At 23.7% G+C, this 26,549-nt stretch overlaps 1 protein-coding gene across 1 annotated transcript; it reads right to left on the bottom strand.

Annotated features, from left to right (window-relative positions):
* Positions 1-14,775: 14,775 nt before the first annotated feature.
* Positions 14,776-18,804, bottom strand: LOC145840753 (kelch-like protein 36). The gene is made up of 4 exons (XM_082948081.1): positions 18,570-18,804; positions 17,955-18,076; positions 16,751-17,814; positions 14,776-14,794 (listed from the first exon to the last, which is right to left on the bottom strand). The coding sequence occupies exons 1-4, from the start codon at positions 18,802-18,804 to the stop codon at positions 14,776-14,778; spliced, it is 1,440 nt and encodes a 479-aa protein (XP_082804207.1).
* Positions 18,805-26,549: the final 7,745 nt, after the last annotated feature.

Below are 26,549 nucleotides of genomic sequence, written 5' to 3'. Positions count from 1 at the left end.
ATGATCCCGTTAAAACTGAGTGTTTACACGATTCTATGTTAGATTACAACTTTTGATTCTTACATATAATGGATAGTTATCAGAAACTTCAGATAAAAGAAAATTTGCTTTGTGCACTTTTTGCGGATTAGATCAGTAAAAGTGATCAATTAAAGCTTAATAATACCTCTAGTTTGAATATCAATTAGATTTGTAAATCCAAAGCTACAAATTTCATGAAGATAATTTATAACCGATGAGTCTTGAAAATATTCATTTATTGAAAACTAATTATCACTTTATGGTTATTATTTTATAATAACAAATTAACTTTCTACAGTTTGATTTCTCGTACACTAAATTTATTTATTGTTATATTTTTATATTACTTATAACTCTTGCCTAAACTCATTAACAGTATTTGATTGCTTTATATATATATTTTTTTAAAATGTGTAAATTATATCTTGATATCACATAAAAATTTTACTAACGATGCATTATTACTTTATCAATAGTAAATAATAAATTAATTTTCAAAGAACTAATTTATAAAAATTCTAGCCTACGAAAACAGTGTCTTTATATAAGTTAAAAAAAAACTTTAACAATTTTTATTATAAATTTATAATTATATTTTAAAAGTACTTTTAGCAAATTTAAAAAAAATTAAACCTAGTTATTTATATTAATTTTTAAACGTCAAAACTCACTAGAGACAAATTGTTATACTCATTTATGTGTTACCTCGTTTTTAAAATGTAGCTGGTAAGCAAAAAAAGTTTAAAAAAATGTATTTTTGCAAAGTTTTTAGTCAAAACTTTCATTAAGTAGTTTGAAACTTGCATATAAATTTATAAGGTTAAAGATTATTGTAATTCATATATAATAAATAGTATCATTTTTGTTTAATTTATTTAAAAAAATGAATCTAAAGCAAGCAAAATGATTGAATTTATATTACTCTTCTCTTTTTTGACTAAAAAAATAGTAAAAAAAATTTATTAAGAAAAAATTATAATTGCTTCGTTTAATACGTAAACTAAATAAATATAAAAATTTCAAAATATTAAAGATAAAAGTTTAAAATAAGTAGATAAAGCAGCCAATGACATACGAACCGCTCATCAGTCTGGTAAATAACACAATTTATTTCAACTAAACTATTTAGGTTTTTAAAATTTTACCGATTAATATAGTAATAAAAAGACAAATAACCACCAAACTTAATTGTGAGTAAAATATAGTATTTTTTTTATTGTTGTCAGTTTTGTTTGATTAGTTTTTAAAAAACAGAGTATCGATATTGAGAGTGATTTTTTTATCAGTAATTATTAAATACAACTGGCTAAAGTGAACTTACGTTATTCAGTCAAATGACGTCACTAATATATTTAATTATGATATCAATTCAAATAACTGATTACTTAACTTTATGATTCTACTATGTTTCAATACTAAATAATATAAGTTAAAATTTATTTATTCTTTTTACTAATGTATAGATTTTAATTTTTTTCTTAAAGCTATTAAAACGATTGATATAAATAAGAAATAAACAACGATAATGATAGATTATATAGATTATTTATTAAACGACAAAAGTACGGTCAAAATAGTTTTTCAAAAGACCAGTTATATGAAATAATTTTTTGTTGTCAGGTCTTATAATACTTAGATACGATGATGTTCTATCAAAGACAAAAATACTCACATACTACGAAATAGAGACTAAGTTATTAAATTTCTAGAAATAGTTCAATAGGGTGCATTTTAAATTTAAATAACTAATTGAAAGAGACAAGCTTTTAAAAAATTATTGAACAACATTCGTTTTTTTTTGTCTTATTTCACATTTAACCTAACAAAATATTAATCTCTACTTCTACAAGCTTCACATTAAATTTCAATGATATTTGACCGTTAAAAACTTAAAATATATTTTTTTTTAGTTTTACATATAAAACACGTGGACAATACAAATAGAAAAAACTAAAGCAAAGAACAAAAAGCAATGTCTCTGCAATTTTTGTACTGAGTTTTAAAAGTATTTTTCTGAAACGGTATCAAAGGTATTTCAACACAAGAAAAATATTTCAAATCTTTTGTTGCTTCACATGACTTCGCTGACCATTTACCGTTTTCGAAGTCATATGTTACGACTTTACTGTTTCTCTGAAAAACATAAATCTTACTGCCATTAGCAATCACTTTATGAGGTTCATAAAAATCAAATCTAGAAGCTTGAGTAAGTTGTTTTAATAAAGTAAACTTTTTAGTAATTGAATCAAAAACTTCACAATTGTTTGTATGACCTCCACCAATTACAAACAATTTGTTTGATACTGCAACTGATTTGTGACCATATCTTTCATTAATCATATTTGGCATGTTTTCCCAGGTATCTCCAACATGGTCATATGCTTCAACAGTGTTTAATTTCCCATTATGTATTCCACCAGTAACAACAATTCTTCCTTCAAATACCGAGCAAGCTGAAAACCTTCTTGCGTTTTTCATTCTTGATATTTCTTTCCATTTAAGAATACTTGTATTTAACTCAAAACAAGTAGCTATATCGTGTCCTCCTATAAAATAACCCTCACGGCCGCCTATGATATAAACATTATCCATAAAACAACAAACAGAAAAATATTTACGATCATCTATCATGTTAGTTATATATTCCCAAGTGTTGGTTGCTAAGGAATATTTTTCAATTGAACTATTTTGTTTTCTAGAACCACCAAGGCTACCAAATATATATAATTCACCTTTAATACAAACTGCTCCAAAAAAGCATCTGGCTTCTTTCATGTGAGGCAAACTCTTTAATTTACTTAGATAGTTAGCATCAAATAATTTAACATCATTGGAAAAATCATTTAAATTAATATTTACACCTCCAAATACTAATATGTTAAAATTAGTTTTGTTGCAGTATCTGCTCGTAGTTTTACAAATGGTTCTGTTTAATTGTTGTTTATTGTTTAATACAGCTTCAATAATGTTACTACATTCATGATAGTTTAACGATACTCTGTCTAAAATTTGTTTTAATGCTGAAATTGATAGAAGCGGAAGACGAACTTTAGACAAAAGATCTTTTGCAAACTTCCTACGTTCAGTTATGTCATAACACAACCAGCTATGAAATGCATTAAATACTTGCAGTTCTGAATCAATATTTAAACCACTGCTTGAAAGTATCTTTCTAACATAGATAATGTCTAACTGTAAAAAATTGTCAAGATCAGCATACATTGGAAAACAGTGCTCTATAAGACCCATGGAAACTTCAATTGATTTTGAAAGGTTGAAAATATTCGATAAGTAATATATCACTAAACTATTTTCTATACCAGTTTTGGACATCATAGTTTTCTGTATTTTATCATCTTCAATTTCGTTAAGTAAAATTTTGTTAAATTTCATTGATGTCACAAGTTCATCCTTTTCCGAAATATGGTTTTCTGTATAGATCGAAATTTTGAAAGTTTTAAAATGTATATTTATATTATTTAAACAAATTAACTTATATTAAGTTCTATAGCTTAATTAGGCAATGCGTTACCTATTTCCTTCAATATATTAGGGGAACCATCTAGTATAGGGTGAAACTTAAATGAGAATTTTAAAATAATAAAAAAAAACTAATAAAGGGTGCGATTAATTTTAGAATTTTTACCATTTTTTAATTAGCATACTATAATGAAAATATTTATAAAAAGTTGAATTAGTCTTACATTTTTCACCTTAAAAGTTTAGACATTTTATTTTTACAAAAAAATTAGTAAAATAATCATTTTCGCACTAAACACAACTACGACTTTTTACCATTAACGAAAACTTAAACTAACGAACCATTAATTAATTGTTGTAGAATAAAGAATTATACATATATAATGTTTGTAAAAAATAAGGTACTTAGTTTTTAACTAGAACATCAATACCATGCAATGTACAAAACAATAACATTAAAGCAAAATAAAAACCTTGATTTAAAAGCTTTTCGGTATTCCTTAACATGTTTCCACCAAGTTTTTCAAAAGCTTTTCTCTTGCTTAAAATAACAAAATTGTGGCAGATTTTATTTTCTGGTTTTGTTTGAGACTTAAATACGTTTAGTCTGGTATGTTCAATTGTCTTTCCGTTATGTACTTCCATGCATCTTTTTGTTTCTTTAGCTCGTTTTTCCGTTTGTTGTAGGAAGTTTTCAGGCATTTTAAGGGTTAGAAGTTTTAAAATATCTATAAGTTTTAGAAAATCATAAACAACAAAAATTTGAATGAATTACATTTAAATTATATTAAGTCAAAGATACCTCTACAAAATTATTCAAGTTCTATTTATTTAACAGTTATCATTCAAAAAGATAGAAAAGACATTTCGTAACTTCATATTCTATTAAAATATAAAAATTTATCACTGAAAAATAGTCAGTAGAAATAAAAATGATCTTTACTTGTCGTTTACTAACTTAAATTAAGATATTTTACATTCTTTTGCATATCCAACGACAGATAAATCTATTTGCTTTTCTTTAAATTAGTTACAAAAGTTTGAAAAAAAACATAATGCAAAGATATATTACTAAAGAAGAAAGAAGATAATAACTTATATATATATATATACTAACTTTTACAAGAAATTATACCACTTTTATATAAAGGTTATCTTTACATAAATTTTAAATATAAAAAAGACTAATTTAGATTATAATTAAAGAGTAATATGTCTTATATCTAAGCTAAGCAAAACCCACTTAAGTTATTTGGTTATAATTCTTTTAAATCTAACAAAAGACAGTTTGTAAGTCAAATGAACTTTATGAAGGTTTTAACAACAACTGCTTTAAATGTGTTATTTAATAAAAAGATTATGAAGTCAAAATAATTTTCATCTGTTTATGAAATTTTTTATGGCTAATATTTTTTTTTATTTAAAATTGTTATTAGGTTTTTCTATGTACTTTTTTTCAATATTTTTCTTATCTTGGGTTCATCCAGGTTTTTAGTCTAAAATTTTCAATTCCAGTTCTTTCAAGGATTCCAGGTTTCGCCACAAATAAAAAAAAAGAAACATTTACTGATTTTAGTTGAAAGTGTGTTTTTACTTAATTTTCATACATTTATATATTTAAAACAATAAATCTGAAATATAAAAAAAGCTTACAGCTAAATGACAAAGACTCTCATTAAACACTTTAAGTTGTTATTTATTTTGTTTGTTAGGAATGAAAAAATATTCAAACGGTAAAATACTATTTAATCGAGTTTTAAATTTCATAAAACCAAGTTTGACTCACTAGGTCAGTATAAAAAACTGAGGGTTATTAATAGCATAAGCTTAATAATTATCTAATGACACATTGGTTTGTATTTTGTAGTATCATGTTTTACACAGTAGTATTTATTATATCCATAAAATGTTTTATTTAACCGAAAATATAATTAAAGAAAAAAAATATTACAACCTACATTAACAGCTTAATTAAAACATAGTTTACACACCATAAAAATAAAATTACTATTTAGAATCAATATTTAGTGTACTATCGTTTTATAATATTATTATATTATTATTCTCTAGTTGATTTTATTTTACTGTTTAAATAATGCCTTTGATAGTTTGGCAATATTTTAAAATAAGGTAGGAAGATAACTCCATTCAGTATGAAATATGTGTGGAGATATGATAAAAAGAGGAAGTAACAAGTCTAAGTCCTCTACTACCTCTTTCATTCACAAGCATTTAATACCTTAACAATGCAAAAGTTACAAAAAGTCTCAAAGTGAATCTTTTGAGAAATATAGAAGTTATATTATTCAAATAAACTACTTAACCCATGACTAAACATAATACTTACAAGGAGGCCACTAAACTTTGAATCCTGGTATTTGTGAGTTTAGGCAAAAATCCTTGAACTTGAAAATTTCGAACAAAATACATGTTAATTACTGAAATTTAACTTTACAAAAAAAAATCTATCAAATTTTTTGTTATTATTAAACATTTTTTATTAAAAACACATTTAAATAAATCTCTTTTCAACGTTTTTTTACTACTTAACACAGGTTTTAAGCTTTAACTTAACTTTGGATTGGAAATAGACCAAAAAATGTAAATGTGTACTTTCAAACTTTAAAAAAATTCTTAAAATTTTGTGGCTAGCCTGTTCTTACAAGCAGCCCTGCTATTTTAATTTGCATCTTGTTTTAAGAACTAGAGATGTAATTAATATTAATTATATAAAAAGTATTAATAGTAACATAACTACACTAGTCTTATCATAATAATAACTTTATTCATGTTTAATGTAAGAAATATGTAAAATATTTTAAGTTAGGTTTTAACTTAACTAAATACAATACTTTTTTTTCTATCTATATTTATTTTTGGATAAGATTTTTCCACATTTAAAATAAATCTGACAAATCTGACAAATGCTATAAAAATTTTTGATGATAACTAATTAAAAAAAAAATTGTTTAGATTAACTTTTAACTTAAATTTTTTCTGCTTTTTAAAATTTAAAACTTATGAAAAATAATTGTCTATAAAATTTTAATCTATAAATCAAACTAATAATAAATATTTTTTTTATGTTATAAGTAGAATATTAAAAAATAAACAAATATACTTTTTTAATTAGAACATATGGTTCTAAAGTCACTACAGTGCAGGGTTTTTTAAAGTTAGCCGAGTGGCCCCTTCGGGCTATTAGCAGCATAGGGGTGTATGAGCAGTAAAGGAAACACAAGGGCCAATAAGGTCATATTTTAAAACTTACATTAGATTTTATAAGTTGCAAATGAAGATCTAAAAAAGAAAATTTTCTGTGATTGTAATTGAAGGTTTTTGAAGAATACTGTTAAAGAGGCAATAGCTTTTTTTAATTTTTCACAGGGGCATTTCGAAAAAAGGCTTGAAAAACCCTGGTTTAGACCATAGCACTTGTTTTGTTTTTTATTTCGACTGTAAAAAAAACTAAATATAAGATTTAAATATAGTTTTTTACTGTTTTATTATATTACTGAAAGTTAAATTTTATTTTTAGCTCAAATTATAATGTTTATATAAAATTATTTAAAAATACTAAACAAAAAATAAATATATTTACAAGTTGATAATTACTAATAATATTTAAATTAATAATGAAAGCTTAAGTCAAAGTTGCTAAGGTTGTTTTACACTATTATCAAAAGTTATATTATAAAGTTTTTTTTTTCTAGAAACTAAGTTTGACTGTATGAAGCTTAAATATAAACCCAATTTAATTTATTTTAAACTTGAGGCAAAATTAAACTACTTTTATATATTAACTTTCACAAAAACATAAATAACTTTTATACAAAGATAATTTTTACATAAATATTTAACATCTAAAACATCTAATTGAAAATAATCTTTAAGAGTGATATGTTCTACATCTAAAGCTAACTAAACATGCTAAATTATTTTATTACAATTTTTAGAAACCATAAATAAGTCAGTTTCTAAATACGAGACATTTTAAAAGAAAATTTACTAGGTTTAAACAACTAATACTCTGAATGTGTTTTAAATTAAAAATTATTTATGAAAAGAAAACATTTCTAATAACTGATCTTTTGTGTTAATTTTTTTTTTACTTTATATGTAAATAGTTGTTCAAAAAACTAGGCTTATCTAGGTTTTCATTTTTAATATTCTCACAATTCAAGTTCTTATAGGTTATTTGAACAATTTTTAGAAATCAAAGTTTTTTAATGATTACAGGTTTTGTCATAACACTGTTAGTAATAAACAGAAGTTCTTGCTAAATTAAAAAAAAATATGTCAAATTAATTGGTAGCATAACTGAATAAGTTTTAATAATTTACTGGTTTAAAAATAAAACCTGCAGTTTAATTCAAAATTGTTTAATGACATTTACCTAATTTTAAATACACTTAGTTACTTAAAAAAAATAAACTCAAGGGTTCTTACAGATCAAACTGAGAAAAATTTTCTGACTTATCCTGACTTTTTCCTGATTTTTAACTTAAACATTTCTAACTCTTAATTTAAACCTATTTTTGAATACATAATCAAACACTTCAAACTATCTAAAGCTTTTAATCTTATTTTATACAGGTTATAGCAACAGTTTTTGTTTGCTAAACTCAATAATCTAACTTTCATAACATCACTTGAACCATCTGTGTATGATTAATGTATGTTTAATAAACAGCTTTATGTGCAAAATATAGTCAGACTTATCATTAAAGTTGTAAAATAACCTAGAAGTCAGTATATATGCATATCTTATAATAAAAATTAATTATCTAAAAGATGTAATACTTAAAAAAATTAATCACTTATTTTTAGATACTACCTTAACTATTTCATATGATATCCTTAAATTTAAAATCAATTAAACACAAATATACTTTACTAAGTGTGAAAAAAAAAAAAAGTAAACTATATATCTGTTTTATAAAATATTTTCTCTTATCATTTATTAAACAGTTTGTAACAAATAAATTTAATCTTATTTATTTTAAAAACTTATGTTATTCTATGAAAATTACAAATATCTTAAAATGGAATATAGTTCTCTTATAATTTATTATTTAAGTTTAAACAAATTAAAAAACATAAAGAGGTATAGTATTATATACACATAAACTTGTTACATAAAGTACTAAACTTAGTACTTAATTATAAAGAAATTAATTGTTTATTTAAACAAAAAACACTTTGATTCTAAACTTCTGCAAGACAAACTTTTGTGTATAAATCACAGTTTAACTGTAGAAGTGTCCTTGCCACAAATCATTAATACTTAAAAGCATACAAAAACTTCTATTCTAGTAGGGTAGTTTTTCAATACATAAATAGAAACATTTTGCAGTTTTATGAAGGACAAGGTTGTCACTCGGTTTTTTCAAAATTTTCTACAGGTTTTAAAAATTTTCTCCAGGATTTTAAAAGTACACGTTTCTGTGTCAAGTAGAATAAAATTGTTAAAAACATACTGTAAAGGTACTTTAAATGTGGTTTTTTGATAAAATAAAATATAAGGATGACAAAGTTTTTTATCCATGTTATGATTTTTTTTTTGTCAAATCAAAATTTTATTACTGAACAAGTTGCAATTGTTTAAAACTTTAAGTTTTTCCAGGTTTCTCTAAAAGTTCTCAAACTCCTTCTTTTTTTTTGCTTAAATTGTCAAATTTCAAGTTTTTCCAGGTTTTCCAAGGTTTCCTGGTAAAGTGACAACCCTGAAAAAACTTTTCATTAATTTATACCTGATGAAGGCATTACAAATTAAGTAATTTTGTATAGTTAAAGAAAAATTTTGCAATTTCGGTCTGACAAAAGTATTTTTAATTGATATTTACCATTTGAAAGCTAACGAAAATAAGGAGTTTTGTAAATATAAACTGACATTATCTAACATTACTTTTTAATTTTGTCAAATTTAATGTTTTTTTTTTAATAATCCTTACTTTTTCCTGATTTTTTCAGACTTTTGTCATTTATTTTAGTTTTTACTAAATTTTCCTTATTTTCTGTTTTTTCCTGACTTTGTGGCAGCCCTGAATATCTCACAAAAAAGCTTTTATTTTTTTAATAAGTATAAATAACTTGAGTTTTGGATTATCGTCATCTATTTAATATTTAAATTTAAATAAACTTTTAAAATTATTTAAACTACAATCAAGAGTTTTTAAATTTATTGTCATACAGTTAATATTACTATAAACAATAAAGCTAAGACCAACAAATTTAGCTTATAAACTAATAACAATAGTTTTCATTAACTGCTCATTGTTATAAAATTGTAGAAAACACTAAGCACAACAATACAAGATATTAATTCAATTTAAACATAAAAACAAGCAGTCAGGTATTCAAGTATAAACCTATTTTTAATTATCTTTTATATGGGTTATACATCTAAATAAAATAGTCCAATAACTACTTAATTTTTATTAAAACTTATACAATATAGAGTTACAAAATTCTCTAAAAAATGTACGCCATTCAAAACTTTTTTTTTACAAATTAAGCTCTTTATTAAGTAACCAAACAAAATATTAATGACCTACAATGCTAAGTTTTTCTAAACCCATTATAAGTTCCGCTTGATTGCACTTATAAGACATTCAAGTTTTTAAATGTCAGCAACACTAATTTTGATTTTAAAATTGCTGCAACCTGGTCTAAAACAGATAATACATAACTTATACATTTATTCTTTTACATAAATTTTTCATGTTTCATGTAAACTATTTTTGATTATTGCATTTTAATTAGCATTGTTGACAAACTGGAAACAAGTGAACATTTCTCGATGAATCTCACCTGTCTATCAGCAGCACTTGATTTCTAATTTATACCTTACCAAATTCCGGTCAATGGTTGCAACAAAGTTTGCTTAAATTTTACAGGTTGACTGTTGAGCTACATATCTTACTATGTTACCATACACTCAGGATGCTTATGGTCATTCATTACCTCAATATAACTCAGAATTTTTGAAATTTTTGAAAATTTAATTTCCTAAAACTTTTAAATATTTTAAGGATTTTAAAAATTTTAGGAAGACTAAGGACAGCTTCTAAGACATATCAATTTTGACACTAGTTGCCAAAAGTGCTGTTTAAATTTAATAGAAGGAGGCGCATTTGCTACATTTCTATGACAAAATCACAAAAATTCACTCAAGTATGATATTCATACTAAATATCGATAATTTTTAAGAAAAATAAATTTTGAGATATCTTAATACTGAATAAACATTTATTTAAAATTTGAATAATTTTAAAAAACATACTTTAAATTGTAATTCGTTACTACACTACTATGTAAATAAAAACATTTATGATTCACTTAACTATTGTAAAACTTTTGCTTAAAAATTGTTCAACTTAAGTATATACTTTATACTATAGATATAAAAATGGATTATTATAATTAAACAAAAATCTATACAAATCACAGTTTAGGTTTTATTTCGTTTTAAAATGCTAATAAAAAAAAAGTTTTGCTAAAATGTAGTAAGTAACTTTTATTATATTTTAAAAAATGTGTAATACTAAACTTAATTGTTAAAACGAAATCATTTAAAGAACAAAAACTTGTCTTAAAGTAAAAAAAAAGATACCTTAGTATTAAAAATATTTAAATGATATGTTGAAAATGTGGGCCTAAGTTGGTAGTGTTTTTTATATGAAAAGCTGTAAACAAAAGTTATTTATTAAATCTTAATTGATATTTAAATAAAACATCATTAAAATAATTAATTTATTAATAGTCTAAGAATTAGTTTTATATTTTTTAAGACTTACAAAACATCACAAGATAAAAAGAAAATATAGTCTATACTGGTTAGTAACTACAAGAAAACATTTGTTTTCTTTTCCTTTAGAAAAAAAGTTTCTATACTTAAAACTCCAAGTTTAAATTATGTTCAAGGTAAAATATACTTTATATAGTAAAAAGTTTTAAAATTAAAAACAATTTAATAACTATTTTGCATTTTTATACAAACATTAACGAAAATTTATACAATTTTTTAAATAACTTAAAGTTTAATAAAATCAAGAGTTTCCAAAATTGTAATCAAATATATCTTTTTTAGTTTTACACCAAAGCAAAAACTTAATAAACTTTCTATAATTGTTATTGAAAACTTATAAAGATCAAATTGTTAGTTACGAACATTTTCAAATGAACTTCATAAACTTTCACAAGTACTTTAAATAGTTTTCCAAAAATCTCTTTTTCTAAAATTTTAATCGTAAAATTTAGTTAAAATAAAAACTTTTATTTGCATTGTTCAAGTTAGATTTCATTTCCATTGCCAAATTGCTTCCAGTGGAATAAGAAATTTTAAATTGTGTGACTTACTTTATGCTTTGTAAAGGTAAAACATGAATTTTAACAAAAATAATTTCTAATAAATCAGAAAAAAATTCTTTTAAAATATTTAAATGTTGAAATTTTAAATAGTTTTGTATATATAAAATCAAATAAGTTTTATAGAAGTTTATGTATAAATAACAAAAGCTTTACTTTATAATTTTACTTATACAGTTTTCAAAAATATTTTGAATAATTATAAAATAAAAAGAAAAACTGATTTTTATACGTAAACTAAAAGATTTTCTATCTATAATATATGTAACTAAATTAAAATTGTTAAGAAAAAAAATTTATCTGCACACTGTTTTGAAACCAGTGAACTAAAACTAAATTTACATATACAACAATCAATAAAAGTAATACAACTACATATGTATCAAAAACTTTCTGTGTTTTTTTAACAAATGGGTAATTATTGATGACAAAAAAAAAATTAAATAGTATTTAGTAACATCACAAACACTAATGTGTCCAATTATTTATAAGTTAGTAGTTTTATAAAATATGATATAACTATGTTGTTTTTTGTTTATAGCGCTGTATAAATGATTAATAATTCTAGTGAAAATAAAGACAGTATACAGAATTACTATTCATACGTTTTGTAAAGTAGTTTACAAAACTCTCCAGATATTTTTAATAAAAGTTTTTAATTTTATTTTACTTGTTTTGAACATAATGGCATCTTGTAACATGTTAAATATAGCAGTTTTATTTAGATGTTTAATTTGTTTTTAAATCTATAGTTTTTTATTTTTAATGTCTCAAAAAAATACAAAAAGTATTACAAATTATTTACATGCTTTAATTTATATTGTTTAACTTGCCGGCTCGTTATTTCAAAGAAAATTTTATAAGTTTTAGTACTTTCTATAGGAATTTCAATTAGTAAGCTACAACTAAACACTTTTGTCAACAATTTTAAAGTAGGTAATTCAAACTTGTACTTTTTAAATTAATTTTTGAAAATTAGTGTTCATTACCTAAAATTAAAAGACAAAACAGATTTTTTATAATATTGAATAAATTTAAATGTAAGATTTGCTTTTTTTTAATTTATATAGCTTTATACAAAAATAATTAAAGTATTTCTAAATTCTAGCCAAAATCTTATATAATTTTGTTATATATAACTTTGTTTCAATACTTTTTTATTGGAGTTTTTTAATTATTTGTTTTGAATAGAATAAAATAAACTGTTTAAAAAAATAGTATAAAAACCTTAAAAAAATGTTTTTTATTCTAATTAATTTTTTAACAATTATTAAGTAGCTGGAATTCGGCATCGATTTTATTTGTCAGTGCTATTAAGTGCTTAATAAAAGAATGTCTGTAAAATTGCTTAAAAGGGGCGAAATTGTGCCTCTTGGGAAATCCAGCTTTGTATTAACTTTTAATAACTATATCTTTTACATACTAAGTGATGTTATCGAAAAACAAATTCTAGTTCAAACGAATGATTGTTTAAGAATAGTTAGTTGGCGAATCATTCTTGATTTTCAGTACTTATATAGGCTCTCAAAAAAAATCCGTAAATTTTCAGTTCTAAACATCAGTTTTGCCTTTATTTTTTATGATAGTAAACAAAAAAACAATTTAAAAGGCAAAATAATTATTAATTGCAAGCGATTGAGCGAAGCAAAAAAATACCGGTTAGTTTACTTTTTAATGAATATAAAATAATGCACAAATAATGAGCACATGTGACTGGTATTATAACTTTACTGTTTAATGTGAAATTTCTAAACTGGGTGAGATGATAAGTAAATTTTAAATGTTTTAAGCTATATAAACGCTTTTGTTAGTAGATCAAAGATACTTTCACTAAACCTCAAGAATATTTGTTTCCTATCTCTGGTTTAATGATTAAGGTGAATGGTTTGTAAGTTTATAAATGACATCGTATTAAAAACTAAATGTGTTTCTTCTTAAATTGTGTTTGTATAAAAGTTATGCAAAAAAAAATTACAAGTTTTTTTGAAGCCAATAACTGTTAACTACTGATATTGCTTATAAAAGAATAAAAAATTCGAAGTCTGTTTAATAAAAAAAAAAAGAATTAATAAGTTTAGGAAAATTCAAAAATAAAAGCCTACAGAAGTTACAAACCTTCATCAATAAATATAGATTTTTTATTTTAAAATGATTTATTTTCATCAGATTTTATAGGGTGTGATAGATGTTCCTTTTTAAAGTTAGATTTCATTTTTTACTTTGTAAAGCAGGGGTCGGTAAACTGCGGCCCGCGGGCCAACTGTGGCCCAAAAAGCGTAAATCTGAGGCCCGCGAGCACGTTTTTATTTTGAATAGAATGTGGCCCGTAGCAATGTATATGTGGCCATTTTAAACAATTTTTTAGTTTTTTTTTCAGTAAAATTATGTAGTTTATTATTTTTTTTTATATGTCACTGGAAAATGTTTATAACCAATTTATATAATACTGATTAGGCTTAAAAATGCGAATAAGAACAATCGGCTATCTTGTACTGTTTATTTTTTCAATTAAAAAAAATAACTTCCTACTTTCAAAAGCAACTGGTGAACTAAAATTAGGTTTTAAAAGTACCGAATTCAGTAAGTTATTTACGAAATAGAAGTTAAATAAATTAACGAAATGCGAATTTTTTCTATTTTTTACAAATAACGCACACAAGTGAAGTAAGTTTAGCATGTAACTTATACTTCAGTTTTTATAAAAGATACTTCCACTGTATCTTGTATCTAAGTGTACACAACATCATTTTATCATCATATTAAAAAAATATAAGGTAAGATTGTTTCTTTTTGAGTGTTTTTGATCTTTTTTTACAATTTTTTTAGGCACTTTAAATTTACTCTTATGCTCACTTAGATGTTTATAAACACGTTGACCCTTGAAATTTTACCAATTTTTTATTGTTATACACCTAACAACACCCTGTAAAAATGTTATTTGGTTTTAAGAAACTTTCTATTTAGAAAGATTCGATTTTTCAAAAACCACTTATATGCAAACAATAACGGAACAAAAATGCGACTTTAGAGTCATTAATTTGATCTTTTACAGATATGCCAATTGACACATAAACACTTTTGCCCAATTTTAGACGACTTTAAAAAAGTGTTATGGTGGTACTTTAAATTACAAAAAATAAGTATTTCAATTTAATATGTTTTTAATTATAAAATCTTCGAAAGGTATTGAATATCAGGCTGACTGTTTTGCTTTGAATAGTGGCAATAAAAACTTGTTATTTATTTTTTTTCAATTTTCAGTCTTGGTTTTAATTATATGTAAGACTTTAAGTCCTGAAGGTGCTATGGGTTAAAACAATCTTTACAACAACTGTATACATATAAGTTTAAAAAACGCAGGCTGGCTTTAAAAGCAACTGCATTTAACCCTGATAAAATTTAAAAGTACTTTAAGAAACCTAGGCTGATTAAAGCTAGATTTTAGTCACTAAGATAACTTTCCTTTGCATCTAAAGAGTGTAAGCCTTGATCCTTTTAAACTTAAAAACCAATTCAATATAATAGAATACATTTAAACTTTATTTTATAAAACAACGCTGTATTAGAGAATGCCTTGCTTTGAAATAAACTTATCTAAAACTATTTTTACTAAGACAAACAATATATAGTTACACAGTAATACTTATATTATTTTATGCTTTATATGTTTTAATTAATTGTTTCATAATTAAAGTTATTTAGTTTCAAATAAAAGCTTAAAATCATAGAACAATATATTGGTTTCTTTGATTGTTAAATACAAATTATTTCAAGGATTAAAGCTAAGAAATGAAATTTGTCTTTCACAGAAGAAAATTAAACGTAAAACTGCTTAAATAGGCGTTAATTTTTAAATCTTTGATTTAATTATATGTTGACTTTAATGTCTTCCACATATTTTCAGCTCTAAAAAGGCTTATTTATGAAGCGTAAAAATATTTTACGTTTGAGGCCCTAATTATTACCCAAGATAATTAATCATGTCGTCAAGTAAAATAAATGATCATAAAATTTTAATATCAAAGTATTTTCTAATGTTGAATATTATCAGTTGAGACTAATTTAAATATTTTTTTAGGTGAAATTTTTTTTTTTTAATCAACAAAACGATTTAAGATAAACAATCAAAACAACAAGTATAGGTTAAATGGGTTATTTATTGCTAAAAATAAAAGCTCAAAATAATTAGTCAAATCCTGTTGTATAAAAAAACCTTTTGGTTATCAAGTCGGGTATAACTTGGATTTTGTTGTTAAAGATAAAATAACCACATACTACAGATGAAGTATGAATTACAAAAGTTTCCTTATCATAAAATAAAATTAATACATTTAAGCCACTAGTTGCTTTTTTGTAACTATATGTACTACCTACAATCAATAAATTTAATAATTTAAACAAAGAAACAATATTATCATGTATAAAAAGCAAAAATATATCGAGTATTTACATTAAAACAATATATTTATAGTAGACAATAAATTTTTATATCTTTAAAAATAATTTAATAGGGTAAACTTTAAAGTTAAATTACTATTACAAAGAAAAATGTTTTCGTATAAAAAAAATTAGCCTACTACAATTATTTGAAAGTTTTATGAATTATACATTAAATCTCAAAAAAGCTGTACTGCTACAAACTTTTTATAAAGTTTAAATGGTATCGGTCTCTTAAAACTTACAATAAAAATTTTTATCAATTCTACTTCTATCTATAAAACACGTAAACAAAACATGTCAAAAAATCTAAAGCAAAAGAAAATATTTCTTTGTTTCAATTTATTAAGGTTTTTTACAATTTTTCTGAAAAGATATCACAGGTATTTCAACACAAGAAAAAAATTTTATGTCTTTCATTGATTTACAAAATTTTACTGACCAGTCATCGTTTTTAAAGTCATATATCATGACTTTACTGTAAGTGCTAAACACGAATATCTTGTGGCCAATTTTAAACACTTCAGAAGGGTCGCGTAAATAACGTCTAGAATCTGGAGTAAGATGTTTTAACAAAGTAAACTTATTAGTAGTTGAATCATAAACTTCACAATTGTATGTATTACTTCCACCAACTACAAATAGTTTGTTTTTTACTGCAAATGATTTGTGGCTATTTCTTCCATTAATCATACTCGGCATGTTTTCCCAGGTATCTCCAACATGGTCATATGCTTCAACATTGTTGAAACTACCATTATAATACCTTCCACCAGATACAACTATTCTTCCTTCAAATACTGAGGAAGCTGAAAGCATTCTCGCGTTATTCATTCCTGATATTTTTTTCCATTTCAGACTTTTCGTATTAAACTCAAAACAAGTTGCTAACTCGTGACTAGTTATAGCAATACCCATACGGCCGCCCATGATATAAACATTATCCATAAAAGAACAAGCAGAAAAAAAATTACGTTCATCTGTCATGTTAGCTACACTCGTCCAAGATTTGTTATCTAGGGAGTATTTTTCAATTAATTTTATAGTATTTCCTTTATAATCAATGCCACCGAAAACATAAACTTCACCTTTAATACAAACTGCAGAAAAATAGCATCTGGCTTCTTTCATGTGTGGCAAGCTATTGACTTCACTAAAATTGTTTGCATAAAATAATTTAACATCATTGGAAACGTTTTTTAGTTCCAAATTTACACCACCGCAAACTAATATGTTAAAACTATTTTGGTTGCAGTACCTGGTTGATTTTAATTGTTGTTTATTATTTAAAACAGCTTCAATTATTTTACTACATTCAGGATGCTTTGATGATACATTGTCTAAAATTTGTTTTATTGCTGGAATTGATAGAAGCGGAAGTCGAACCTTAGACAAAATATCTTTTGCATACTTCCTACGTTCATATACGTCATAACACAACCAGCTATCTACTGCATTGAATACTTGCAGTTCTGAGTCAATGTTTAAACCACTGCTTGAAAGTATCTTTTTGATAATAATAAAGTCTAATTCTAGAAAATTAACAGTGTCAGCAATCATTGGAAAACAGCGCTTTATAAAACTCATGGAAATTCTAATTGAACTTAACAACTTAAAAATGTTTGATAAGTTATACATTACTAAACATTTTTTATATCAATTTCAGACATCACACATTTCTTTATTTTATCATCTTTAAATTCAGTAAGTAAGACTTTATTAAATTTCATTGATGTCACAAGTTCATCCTTCTCCAAAATATAGTTTTCTGTAAAGATATAAAGTTTAATATTTAGAAAACTTTATATAAAATATTGCGTAACATAGAAATTTTAATCAATCTCTCTAGCTTTTACTAAACTTCATTAAATGGGCTATATTACCCCTTATGGTTAGTTTTTTTATCAGGAAAACGACTATTTAAGGGGAAAATAAAATTGATAAGAAACTGTTAAAAACAATTATTTGATACGGGTCAATATTATTTAAAAGATTTTTCCTAGTGGGTGAAAAAGAAAACGAGTTGCAGAAATCATAGTTTAGTCTTACATTGTTTATAAGTGGTAATGAATTACTTGGTTTTTAATTTGTAAATATCTAAGTAAAAATGTTATGTTTTGCATTTCAAAAAAAGTTACAACTTTGAACCTTAACCTAAATAAAAATAAAGTAAACAACGATACAGATATAAAATTTAAAAAGGAGATACTTGGTTTTTATCTAGATAAAAACCTTGCAATATTTAATTTAAAAATTAAAACCTTGATGTCCTAAGTCTTCGATTTTCTCTAAAATTTTTCTATCAAGTTTTTCGAAAACTTTTTTCTTGTTAAACATAACGAATTCAGGGCAGTTTTGGTTCACAGAATTTGTTAAGGACTTGAACACATTTTTTCTGGCATTTTCAAGTCTTGGTGTCTTTCTCCTAGGTGCTTTTATGCAGCTATTTGCTTCTTTAGCTGGTTTATGAATACTTCTTTTCAGATTTTTTGGCATTTTAAAAGATTTTACTTTTTTAAAAATCTTTAAAAAAATAAAATTAATAAGTAGAATTTAATTAAGATTGTTTCACTATATAAAAAGTTAACGATAAAAAATTCAATTGTATAACAATACTGTTCAAGAAATTTAAAGAGCCATAGTTGCAAAAGGGGTAGCCACAAAGCAACAGCATAAAACTTACACTAGATATTCTGGAACTGATGATGCAAATCGATCAAAAAGATTATACACGATTTTAAAGTGTGTTTTTAAGAAATTTAGCCTGAGGAAGCCGTAGCTTATTTATTTTTTTAAAAGTGTGCAAGATTTTTTAGGTGATGTTGTGAAGCTAAATAATAACTTTGATAAGTAAAATTTAAACATTAACGATAGTTGAGGGTAATGTTAGTCTCAGAGGTAACAGTCATAGTAAATAAAAAAAGAAAAACAACTTAAAAAAATTATTTTTTAAAATAAGATAACAAAAATAAAATAATGAAAAGTTATTTAATAAAATAACGAAAAAACAATTACATACTGATGGTAAAAGTTAGAGTCTAGTGAAAGTAAAAAATAAAAAAAAAGAGCTATATAAATTTAAAAAAATCACAAAATTAAAAATTATTATAAAAAAAGTTGTTGACCGCCAGAAAAGGTTAGGGGTATCAGTGACAGTAAGAATTTAACTAAAAACAAAAAAAAAAAAAGATAAATTAAAAACTTTTTCATCTCGTGCAAAATTGACACTGTTTAAAAGTGTTACAGTGCAAAAATTTACTTGTTTCAAAAGTGACTCTTCGTGTGAACGTGTTTTAATGCAAAAGTGTCCCAAAATGCAAATTTGACACCTACCCATTGTAAGATTTGACTCTAAAAAAATAACGCTGATGCTTCAGTTAAGTTTACTTAAAATGAACCAAAAAAAAAAACTTATGTAAAAACAATCTTAAATAATTGAATAAACAAGTTAAAATGTCATGCTGAGTTCAAGTCGCAGTTTAGCGATTTACATACAAAAATACAGCAGCCACTACCACTAATTCACACAACACTAAAATTTTGGCAATTGGTGTTTATATAAAAGTTTGAGAAAAATATCTTGGAGTGTACTCAAAGAAAACACTAGTGAAATTTTATCAGAACTAAAGCATTAAATGGAAAGATCTGTGAGACAAGCTCAAACTAACATAAAATTGTATGATCAACAATAAATGCCACTAACAAATACACTAATCAACCCCTAACTAAATATAATATTTACAGAGTGGCGACTATACCTTGAATCCTGTAAAAACCTGTAATTTGTTAATTCAGGCAAAATAATCTTGAACTTGAGAAATTTTTAACAAAAATCACTAATTTAAAATTTTAAACTGTATTACATACCAAGTAGTAAAATTTCGACTTGACACAAAAAATCTATCATATATTTGTCATCATCAAAGTTTTTTTTAATAATAAACACGTTTAAAATAGCTTTTTTAAATGTTAGTATAATACTTAACACAGTATCTAACTTGACTTTAAATTTAAAATGACAAAAAATGTGTAATTTCAAAAGTTTTAAAAAGTTCTTAAATCTAGTGGCTAGCCTGTACATACGAAAAGGCCTAAAACTTTGATTTGAATATTGTTTTGAAAACTAGGACTTGTATATAATATAAATTGAATTACAAGTATTAGTAGTAACATAACAAGACTAGTCAGACTTACTATAAAAATAAATTAATTCATGGTGAAATGTGGAAAAATTGAGAAATGTTTTATGTTTACTTGTAACTTTACTAAACAAAAAAAAGTATTTGTTTCTTCTAGTTATACTTACTATTTTTAATGATACTTTTATAAAATTTAAAATAAATATGACAAGTTTAAAAAATGCTCTTAAACTTTATGATGAAAACTAATTAAAATTAAAAGTTCTTTTTTGTTGAGATTAACTTTAAATTTAAAGTTGTTCTGTTTATAAAAGTCTAGAACTTAAGAAAAATATTTCTTTATAAAATAGTTATTTAATAATAATATTTTTATAATTTATTATAAACTTTTATGTAACAAATAGAATACTAAAAATAAAAAACGTATAACACTTTTTAAATTAAAGTAAATGGTACAAAAGTCAATATAGACCAGGGTTCTCCAAAGTTGGCTAATAAGCATACTTCGGGACTATAAGCAGCAACGGGGCCAATGGGGAGTCTAAGCAGTACAGTAGCCACATAGGGGCCATGAGTTCAAAGGGGCCATAGATTTTTTAATTTCTTTAATTTGGACCTTTTGAAATAATGCCTGGAATATCCTGATTTAAACCAAAGCACAGATTTTTTTTTATTTAAATTTCTAAAAAACAAAAAATTACACGTTAGACTTAAATACAGTTTTATACACTTTTATTATATTATTTAAAGTTTTTTTTATTATCAGCACAAGATAATAATTATAAAAAAAAATCATTTAAAACGGAAAGTAAATATATTATAAATTTAACTATATATAAGTAATTACTAAAAATATTTTAAAATAATAAAACAAGCTTAAGTCAATGTTGCTAAGGTTATTTTTTAACTTTTATCAAAAGTTATGTTATAGAATATTTTTTATTTTCTAAAAACTAAGATTGACTTTTTAAAGCTTTGAGCCCAAACCCAACTTAAGTTATTTTCAAAATTTAAGGCAAAACAACAATTTAGAATTTGCTTTTATAACAACCTTTATAGAATTTTAAACAACTTTTATATACAAATAACTTTAGGTAAATCTATAACAACCATAATATAAAATTGAAATTATTTTTAAGAGTGGTATGTATGGTTTAGTTTAGATCTAAAGCTAACTAAATTTCTAAATTAAGGTGTTAAAAGTTTAAGAAATTTTAAATTAGTAAGTTTTTAACTAACAGAAACTTTAAAGAAATTTTAGTAGGTTTAAACTACTACTGCTCTTAATGTGACTTTATGAAAAAAATGAAGTAAACATTTTTCTAATAATAGAGTTTTTGTGTCAAATTATTTTTTTACTTTATATGTAAATACTTGTTTAAAAAACCAGGCTTATCCAGGTTATTTTTCAAGTTTCTCACATTTCAGATTTTTCTAGGTTTTTTGCCTAGTTTTCTAGAATCCAGGTTTTTCAAGGATTACAGGTTTTGTGGCAACACTGATAATAATAAACAGACACTCTTAATAAACTAAAATTATTATGTCAACTAAATTGCTACAATAAATAAATAATTTAAAATAATAGTAATAAAATGGTTTAAAACTAAAACCTGCAGTCTAATTACAAAATTGTTCAATGATATTTACCTAATTTTATATACATTTAGTTGCTTAAAGAAAACAAATTCAATGGTTGCCACATATCAAGTTGAGAAAAATTTCCTGACTCTCATGACTTAATTCAGACTTTTTACTAAAATTTTCCTGCCTTTTTTAACTCTTAATTAAAACTTATTTTAAAATACATTATAAAAAACTCAATAATATCTTAGGCTTTAAATCTTATTTTTTACAATTAAATTAATTGTGTATGATTAATGTATTTTCAATAAACAGCTCTACCAGCAAAATATAGTCAAACTTAGCATAAAAGTCTTAAATAACCTAAAAATTACTTATCTAAAAATTGTAATACTTAAATAAATTATTTACTTAGTTTTCAATACTACATAAACAATATAATATAAAATCCTTAAATTTAAAATTAATTAGATATGAATATACTTAAGTAAGTGTAAAAAAGTACAAAATAAGTAAACTATATACATGTTGTATAAAATATTTCCCCTTATCTTTTAGTATAAATTTTGTAACAAATAAATCTACAATTACTTAATTAAAAAAACTCAAGTCATTCTATAAAAATTACAAATAAATTAAATTGTCATGGAATATAGCTCTCTTACAATTTATTATTGAAGTATAAACAATTTTAAATAACAAAAATAGTTATAGTATACACATAAACCTGTTACATAAAATACTAAACTTAGTGCTTTATTTTATTGAACTTAATGGTTTACTTAAACAAAAACACTTTGATACTAAAGTAAGGTAAGATAAATTTTTGTATATATATCACAGTTTCACTATGGAAGGGTCCTTGCTAAAAATCATCAATACTAAAAAGCATACAAAATTACCTATTCAAGTAGGGTAGTTATTCAATACATCAATAGATATATTTTGCAGTTTTATAAAGGACAGGGTTGCCACTTGCTTTTTCAAAACTTTCTTTAAACTTTTAAAAATGTTTCCAGGTTGTTAATAATAAATATTTTTGGGTCTATTTTTAATTTAAAGTTAAGTTTAAGGTAAGAAACTTTGTTAAAAATTATTAAAACATTGTAAAGCTACGTTATATGTGGATTTTTGATGAAGAAATTTCTAATGATGACAAAACATTTTACCTTTATGAAGGATATTTCATGTCTAATCAAAATTTTACTATTTAACATATTGAAATTGTTCAAAACTCTTTATTTTTATGGTTTTCAGGTAAAGTGGCAACTGTAAACAGATATTTCATTAATTTATACCTGATGAAGGCAATAGAAATTAAGTAAATTTTATAATTTAAGAAAAATCTTGCAGTTTTAGTCTAACTTAACAAATTTAAATTGATATTTAAAATTTGAAGGCTTAGGAAAATATGGAGAACTGTAAGTTTAAAATTGACAATTACTAAGTTTATTTTTTAATTTTATCAAATTTTCTGACTTTTCCTGATTCTTTTTAAAAACCAACCCTTATTAATTCCTGACTTTTGTCAAATTTTTTAGTTTTTCTTAACTTTTTTAATTTTTTTACTTTTCCTTACCTTTGGCAGCCCTAAAGTTCAAAAAGAACTTGTATCTTTTTAAGTATATATAAATCAAGGTTGCCACTCGTTTTTCAAATTTTTTTCCAGGTTTTTCAAATTTCTTCCAGGTTTTTAAAAGTACACATTTTTGGGTTTATTTGTAGTTTAAAGTTAAATTTAAGGTAAGAAACGGTGTGAAACAGTATAAAAAGATTGAAAAGATACTGTAAAGCTACTTAAATGTATTTTTTAATAAAAAAATTTTTGGTGATGACAAAAATTTTTATCTATAAGATTAATTTTTTAAGTCAAACCAAAATTTTACTACTGAACATGAACTCTTAGAAATTCCAGGTTTTTCCAGGTTTTTTGCTCAAAATTCCAAGTTTCAGGTTTTTTTTTTAATTTCTTAAATGACAGGTTTTGCCAGGTTATTTTTGCCTAAATTGTCAAATTCCAGGTTTTTCCAGATTTCCAAGTAAAGTGGCAACCCTGATAAATAAACTTTTATAATTATTTAAACAAAAAATAAGACTTTTTTTCTTTATTTTCATAAATTTTTTTACTAAAAACAATACAGCTAAAACAAGCCAATTTAGCTCATTAACTGATAACAATAGTTTTTATTAACTGTTCATTGTTATAAAATTGTAAGACACGGTAAGCACAACAACATTCTAAAGTACAAATATAGAGATTTATTCAATTTGAACAAAAAAAAACAGCAGTCAGGTATTTAAGTATAAAGCTAACTTTCAATTATATTTTATGGGGGTTTTATATCTAAATATAATAGCTTAAAACTATTTAACTGTTATTAAACCTATTACAAAAAAGAAAAACAAAGATTCTAAAAAATATGTCATTTAATTATTTTTTACACATTGAACTTTGTATAAAGTGGCCAAACAAATTATTAAAAACCTCAAATGGTAAATTTTTCAAAACCAATTATAAGATCCACCTGATTTCACTAAAGAAGACATTCAAGTTTCAAATGCTAGCAATACTAACTTTGAACTTTAAATTGCTGCAACCTCGTCAGACACAGTTAAAAGATAGTTTATATATTTATACAAGAATTTTTCACGCTTCATGTAAACTTTTTTAGATTATTGCGTTTTAATTAACATTGTTGCCAAGCTGTAAACAACCTGATATTTCTCCTTGAATCTCACTTCTCAATCAGCAGCACTTGATTTCAATATATATATATTACCAAAAGCGGTCAATGGTTGCACCAAAGCATGCTTAAACTCTACAGGTTTGTTGTTGAGCTACATGACTTAATATGTTACCATACATTCAGGATGCTCATAGTCATTCATTACCTCAAGATAACTCAGATTTTTTGAAAATTCTGAAAATATCTGTTTCTTAAACTTTTAAGGATTTTAAAAACTTTAGGATGACTAAGGACAACATTTAAGACATATGTTTTTTGATAGTAGTTGCCAAAAGTGTGGTGTAAATCGAGTGGTATAGGTGCATTTCCTATAGTTCTTTAAAAAATCGCCAAACATTCACTCGAGCATGACATTTAAAGTAAATTTTAATTAGTTTTTATTAATTTTATTAATTAGTTTTCAGAAATCATAAGTTTGAGAGATCTAAACACTGAATAAAATTTTATTTAAATTTAAAACGTTGTTTTTAATGTAAATTAAAACTTAATTTAAGTTTTAAATCTTTACTACACTAATGTATAAATAAAAACATTTCTGAATCATTTAAATTATTGTAAAATTTTTGCTTATTAATTGTTCAACTAATATTTAAGTTTATATTTTTTACTATAGATATAAAATGCATTATCAAAAATTAAACATCATAACTTCAACTAGGATACAAAAATCAATACAAATCACAGTTTAGGTTTTATTTTGTTTTATAAATGCTAATAAAAAAAAAGTTTTGCTAATATGTAATCAGTAAATTATTGTTTCAAAAAATAGGTCACACTAAACTTTATTGTTAAAACGAAATAATTTAAAAAACAAAAACTTTTCTTTAAAGTAAAAATAAGATACCTTTGGATTTTAAATAACGAAGTGATTTGTTGAAATTTAGGCATGAGTTGCTAGTTTTTTTTGTATATGAAAAACTGTAAACAAAAGTTATTTTATTAAATCTTAATTGATATGTAAGATTAAAAATCATTAAAAAATTAAACTGTCTAGTACTAAGCTTTATAGTTTTTAAAACTTGCAAACATCACAATAAAGATAGAACAAAAAAAAGTCTTAATTTGTTAAAAACTACTAGAATAAAGTTGTTTTCTTTATATACTCTATTCTACTCTAATAAAAATTACATGAACTAAATTGCATTAAATTATTTGATAAATTTTAACTTTACTTTAACTTAACCAAAATTGTTTATTTTTTCAAAATAAATTACTTACAATAACAAGTCCATTGCTCTTAAATTTGTAAACGACAGCTAGTATTGTTTTATAACTTATATTTTGTAATATACAGTAAGTATTTGTATGCAAGCCAGTCTGAATGTTTTTATTTTTTTATAAATTTTACTTCTATAAAATAACTTTCATTAGTTTAACTGTTAATAGAAGAATGAAATGTATATATACTTAGCACTATTTTCGCTACTATTAAAGTTACAACTAAGTATAGAGCAGATGAATAAACTTTTGAGGAATTTAGAAGCAATTTTTTTCATTCAGTTTAGTTTTCATAAATTAAATTTTGCAAATAAACTAATACACTTAATCTACAAAAAACTAAACTACAAAAATCTTTTTAACTTAAATCTATGTTAATAATATGAAAACTTATATGAATAAAAATGTTTTAAACTTAAAAACAAAAAACTAATAATATAGTCCTAAAGTTTAAAAAAAAAAATTACCAGTGCACAAACTCTTGTCTTGCTTTTACGTACATTTCAATTTAATCTTCAAATCAATTATTTTATACTACAAAGAAAATTTAGAGTGC

This window comes from Thalia democratica, chromosome 7 (assembly GCF_965202585.1).
Source record: "Thalia democratica chromosome 7, ktThaDemo2.hap1.1, whole genome shotgun sequence".
Taxonomy (NCBI): Eukaryota; Metazoa; Chordata; class Thaliacea; order Salpida; family Salpidae; genus Thalia; species Thalia democratica.
This window is presented reverse-complemented; position numbering and strand designations above follow the sequence as displayed.